Source organism: Pristiophorus japonicus, chromosome 1 (assembly GCF_044704955.1).
Source record: "Pristiophorus japonicus isolate sPriJap1 chromosome 1, sPriJap1.hap1, whole genome shotgun sequence".
Classification (NCBI taxonomy): Eukaryota; Metazoa; Chordata; class Chondrichthyes; family Pristiophoridae; genus Pristiophorus; species Pristiophorus japonicus.
Window position 1 is genome coordinate 523,805,778 of NC_091977.1, and position 6,228 is coordinate 523,812,005.

Consider the following 6,228-nt stretch of genomic DNA (forward strand, 5'->3'; position numbering starts at 1 on the left):
TCCAATTCACCTGGAACTTTGCCCCAATTTATAAGATATAAGGATGTGTAACTTATTAATATAGTTCCACCTAAATAAAAGTTTTTTTTTGGCCAGGTTAGGTGGATGGGGTGTGTGTACTGTATGATGCAGGAGGTTGGTTCACTGTCCTGTCACCTTTGGGTCTTGGGTTCAAACCCAGGTCAGTAATGGGATAAATGTCTTCTCTGTCTTCAGATCGAAGCTGTACTAAGTAAGATCAGCTCAGTTACTGTAGGGGTTGGTCTAGTGCGCTGAATTGGAAATGTCACTCGATGGGTGGTTGGAGCGGGAGATAGAAAAGGACATGAAGGTGCAGTAAAGTTAGGAATAAATCATATTGTTGAGGCAGATTATTACTTTGCATTTACCTGTGACGTACCTGAATTAGGAATGCTTGATACTGAGTTGAAATAGAGTGCGCAATGAAAGAAAGACTTGCATTTCTATAGCGCCTTTAATGACCTCCGGATATCTCAAAGTAGTTTACAGCCAATTAAGTACTTCTGAGGTGTAGTTACTGTTGTAATGAGCACAACGATTTATCAAAAAGTATTTTTAATACATATACACAATAATCTATTTGTCATTTATTTCAGTTTTCCCCACTGAATATTTCCTACCAATAGCAATTGTATCACATTCTCTATCGTTGAACAGAAAGAGTGCAGGCACCATGATGTAGAAGTCCATGCTTACTGCTTCACTAAAACTTAATTAGTACTCCTGCTCTTTTCAATTCAAAAAAGAAGAAATATTTCTTCTTTGAAGTTTGGCTAAGACACTGACAAAAAAGGAGTTGATTCCTGCAATGTCCACGAATGTGTTGATGATGCATCTTTATATTTAATATTCCCTCGGCATAATCAGGTTTGGTAAGCAGAAAACAGCGCCTGTTCGTTCACTAGCATTAGGATTAAACAAGACATGAAGGAGTTACTTTGGAATTGCTTTTTTAACTTTGCAATATTTTTAACGGACACAGCAAGTTTAGTTATCGAAAAGTTTTGAAAAGTAGTTTAAGTTTATTTGAGATATTGGAATACAAGGATACGACAGCTGTGAGCTTTTATGCCTGGCATTTTAATAATGCGTAAAGTATCTGTTTTCAAGAACAGGAAGAATGATGTTGCTCCATCAGCTGCGAATCTTCAAAGGCAATTTCTCAATAGGAATTATGTTTCTTTGCAGAGATCTTCGAGGGAATTCTTTTCATTGTGACTGCAAACTGAAATGGCTGGTGGAATGGTTAAGCAGCACAAATGCAACAATTGATCAGATCTCCTGTGCCAGCCCGATGGGGTATCAGGGTGATGCAATTAATAACCACTTACTGAAGAAATTCGACTGCATAACTACAGGTGATTGCAGGAAACCTCTTTATCAGGATTAAAACGGTGAAATCTAATTGACGCCTACGCAAGATAAGGGCTCTTGGTATTTGGGGGTAATATATTAGCATGGATAGAGGATTGGTTAATGGGCAGAAAACAGAGTAGGGATAAACGGGTCATTTTCCGATTGGCAGGCTGGAACTAATAGGATCCGTAAGGATTAATGCTGGGACCCCAGCTATTTACAATCAATATAAATTACTTAGATGAAGGGACCAAGTGCAATGTATCCAAGTTTTCTGATGATACAAAACTAGGTGGGAAAGTAAGCTGTGAGGAGGATACAAAGAGCCTGCAAAGGGATATGGACAGGTTAAGCGAGTGGGTAATAAATTGGCAGATGGAGCATAATGTGGGAAAATGTGAAAAATAAAAAAGCTAATTATTATTTAAATGGGGAGAGATTATAAACTGCTTCAATACAGAGAGTCCTTGTACACGAGACACAAAAAGTTAGCATGTAGGTAATTAGAAAGGCAAATGGAATGTTGACCTTTATTGCAAGGGGGATAGAGTATAAAAGTAGGGAGGTCCTGCGACAACTGTACAAGGCTTGGTGAGACCACACCTGGAGTACTGCGTAAAGTTTTGGTCTCCTTATTTAAGGAGGGATATACTTGCATTGAAGGCTGTTCAGAGAAGGTTCACGAGTTTGATTCCTGAGATGAAGGGGTTGTCTTATGAAGAAAGGTTGAGCAGATTGGGCCTATATTCATTGGAGTTGATAAGAATGAGAGGTGATCTCATTGAAACATATAAGATTCTGAGGGGGCTTGACAGGGTAGATGCAGAGAGGATGTTTCCCCTCATGGCTTCAGAATATGGGGTTGCCAATTTAAAACGGAGATGAGTAAGGAATTCTTACTACAATTGTACAGGGCTTTGGTGAGAACCATACCTATTGTACTGTGCATAGTTTTGGTCTCCTTATCTGAGAAAGGATATATATGCCTTAGAGGCGGTGCAACAAAAGTTCACGAGAGTAATCCCTGGGATGATAGGGTTGTCCTATAAAAGGAGAGATTGAGTATATTGGGCCTATACTCTTTGGAGTTTAAAAGAATGAGACATGATCTCATTGAAATATACAAAATTCTGAGGGGGTTTGACAAGAGTAGATGCTGAGAGGATATTTTCCCTGCTGGAGAGTCTAGAACTAGGGGGCACAGTCTCAGGATAAGGGGTTGGCCATTTAAGATTGAGATGAGGAAGAATTTCTTCACTCAGAGAGTTGTGAATCTTTAGAATTCTCTAGCCCAAAGGGCTGTGGATGCTGAGTCGTTGACTATATTCAAGGCTGAGATCAAAAGATTTTTGGACTCTAAGGGAATCAAGAGATATAGAGATCAGGCCAGAAAGTGGAGTTGAGGTCAAAGATCAGCCATGATCTCATTGAATGGTGGAGCAGACTCGAAGGGCCGTATGGCTTACTCCTGCTCCTAATTATGTGCTCATGTTAATTAACCCCAACTGTTTCCTTTCCTTTTTAATCTCTCAGAATTTGCCGTTGACCAGTCCTTACCATTTCAGTCCCTTTCAATCGAAACCTTCAATTTCATGAATGATGTCAATATCGCCATCGCTCAGCCTGTCGTGGGGAAGTGCAGCTTTTTTGAATGGGATCACGTGGAGCTGGTTTTCCGAAACTATGACAACATTATTGGTAGGGATAGTCAGTTCTCTGAAACAATAATCAGTGTTACAACTTGTTCAGCTTTAGGGCTGGCAGTTCGAGATCTCTGCCTCCAATTCTGGCCTCTTACCCATTCCCAATTTTCATCGCTCTACCATTGGTGGCTATGCCTTCATCTGCCTAGGCCCCAAGGTCAATATTCCTTCCCTAAACCTCTCTGTCTCTTTTTAAAACTCGTTCATGGGATGTTGGCATCGCTAGCAAGGCCAGCAATTATTGCCCATCCCCAATTGCCATTGAGAAGGTGGCGGTGAGCCGCTTTCTTGAACAGCTGCAGTCCGTGTGGAGAAGGCACTCTCACAGTGCTGTGACGGAGTGAGTTCCAGGATTTTGACCTAGCGACGATGAAGGAACGGCGATACACTTTCAAGTCAGGAGGGTGTGTGACTTGGAGGGGAACCTGCAGGCGATGATGTTCCCATGTGCCTGCTGCTCTTGTCCTTCTCGGTGGTAGGAGTCGCAGATTTGGGGGTTGCTGCAGTGCATCTTGTAGATGGCACACACTGCAGCCTCGGTGCACCAGTGGTGGAGGGAGTGAATTTTTAAGGTAGTGGATGGGGTGCCAATCAAGCGGGCAGCTTTGTCCTGGATGGGACTTCTCGTTCCTCCTTTAAGACGCTCCTTAAAACCTACCTCTTTGATCAAGGTCACCTGTCCCAATATCTCCTTATGTGGTTCGATGTCAAATTTTGTCTGATAACGCTCCTAGGATATTTTATTGTGATAAACACGCTATATAAATGCAAGTTCCTATTAATATAATTTTTTAAGTATTAGCCCATCCAGAGACACTTCCCCAGTGCCCTTTGTCCAACTTTGGATTTGACAAAAATGAACAGCCCTAACTATGATTACAACTGTGTTTTCTCTGCACATGAATAGCTAACATTCTTTCTCCTGGTGCAGGCAGCTCTACTGTGTTCTGCAAACCGCTGATCATCGATGCTCAGCTGTTTGTCGTTGTGGCCCAGCTGTTTGGCGGCTCCCACATCTACAAAAGGGATGGTTTTGCCAACAAGTTCATCAAGTTGCAAGACATAGACAATGTCAAAATCAGAAAACCGAATGACATTGAGACATTTGAAATAGAAGGAGAATGGTACTTTGTCATTGCAGACACATCCAAGGCTGGCTCAACCACGGTGTATAAATGGAATGGGAATGGATTCTACTCCCATCAGAGTCTGCATTCTTGGTTCAGAGACACGGATGTGGAGTACCTCGAAATAGCGAATAAGCCACACTTGATCTTGTCAAGTAGCTCCCAGCGTCCTGTCATCTTTCAGTGGAGCAAGAGCCAGAAGGAGTTTGTGTGGCGCACTGATATCCCTGACATGGAGGATGTGTACGCAGTGAAACATTTCGAAGTCAAGGGTGACCTCTACATTTGCCTAACCAGGTTCATAGGTGACTCCAAAATAATGAAATGGGAGGCCTCCAGATTTGTGGAGAGGCAGACCTTTCCATCCCGCGGTGCCATGGTGTTCCAACCTCTCCGAATAAACAACTGGCAGTATGCCATTCTCGGGAGCGACTACTCCTTCACCCAGGTCTACCGCTGGGAAACCGAGAAGGGCAAATTTGTAAAATTCCAAGAACTGAACATCCAGGCTCCACGATCATTTACATTTGTGTCGACAGACAACCGTGAGTTCATGTTCAGTTCAAGTTTCAAGGGAAATACACAAATTTACAAACATGCCACCGTTGACTTAAGCACAATATGAGAAAACGTTTCAATGTAATTAAAGATCAGTCAAATGACATCTTAAAAGTAGCTTTGGGTAATAATATTTACATGGACGTGATAATGAAACGTATGCATGATTTATCATTGTTCTGCGATGAATGCCACCAGGTTCTGGTTTACTGGGAAAAATATTTCTATTCCTCATATTCATTTTCCCCATTTTCTTTGATCGTATCACACGTAGTGGTTTCCGAACTCTTACTATGACACGGTAAGCAATTAACTGTTGTACTTTGCCGACGCAAGCTGTAAATATTTGTGTAATCATATCTGTTACAACAAAAATATGGAGATGTACATTTCCATTTATTTATTCTACTGAATGAACAATCTTCCAAATAAAGTCTTTACATTTTTTTGTGGTTTTTATTTCACATGATTAACTCCCAAAGGTAAATTCCATTTTTGCCAATGTGAGAACTATTTAGAGGAAGTTTTTGACTGTCCTTGCTTATATTCGAATATATATGCTTGTTTCCCTTGGAATATGTTTATGATTTTGCTGTAATTAGCAAAGAAAGTCTATAATGAACGTATTTGCGATTTCTCTACATAGATATCTCCCTCTTTGATTGATAGTAAATTTGTGAGAGTACAGAATTTTGTTACAATCTATTAATTTATTTTGGTTTTATTATGTAGAATTATATAATCGGAATTAAGATTTAAATAGAATGCTGACTCTTACCTATCCAGTTGTAGCCAGAGAATCTCTGGCAATGGCTTCTTTTCCTGTCCCCGTAACTTTACCCTTGAAGTCACCCAAGGATTTATCCTTGGCCCCCTCCTATTTCCCACTTACATGCTGCCTCTCTATGCCATCATCAGCAGACTTGACATCGGTTCCACGCTTACACCGATGACACTCAGCTCTACCTCACCACCACCTCGATCGACTTCTCCCATGCTTATGTGTTGTTAGCCTGCTTCTCTGACATCCAGTCCTGGATGAGCTGCAATTTCCTCCAATGACACTGGGAACAACAAAGCCATTATCTTCAGCCTCCGCTACAGACTCTGTTTCCTCGCCACCAATTCCATTCTCCTCGCTGGCCATTGTCTCATGATGAACCAGACTGTTTTCAGCCTATGTGGTCCTGAGCTGAGCTTCTGACCCCATAGCCTCTCCATCAGAAAACCACCTATTTCTACTTCCATATCATTGTCCTTCTCCACCTCTGCCTCAGCCCATCTACTGCTGGAAGCCTCATTCGATGGCCTAGAAATCCAGGTCAGCTGCTTCCCGCGGGCGATCAGCTGAAATAGGGAAAAAAGATGCGTACTTACCTGTTCCTGCTGCGCCCATGAAAGATCCCGGTCCTGAGGCCATCACTCGCTACGCGTCGGAGCGCGTGCACGTCGGGATGTCCGTA

General features: G+C 42.0%; 1 protein-coding gene across 1 annotated transcript in view; it reads left to right on the forward strand.

Annotated features, from left to right (window-relative positions):
• Positions 1-5,211, forward strand: part of LOC139277802 (leucine-rich glioma-inactivated protein 1-like) — a 39,859-nt gene extending 34,648 nt beyond the window's left edge. Inside the window, exons 6-8 of the mRNA XM_070896544.1 lie at positions 1,210-1,379; positions 2,911-3,075; positions 4,012-5,211. Coding sequence (XP_070752645.1) covers positions 1,210-1,379; positions 2,911-3,075; positions 4,012-4,832 — 1,156 coding nt within the window. The 3' untranslated portion in view covers positions 4,833-5,211. The remainder of the gene's footprint in view (positions 1-1,209; positions 1,380-2,910; positions 3,076-4,011) is intronic.
• Positions 5,212-6,228: the final 1,017 nt, after the last annotated feature.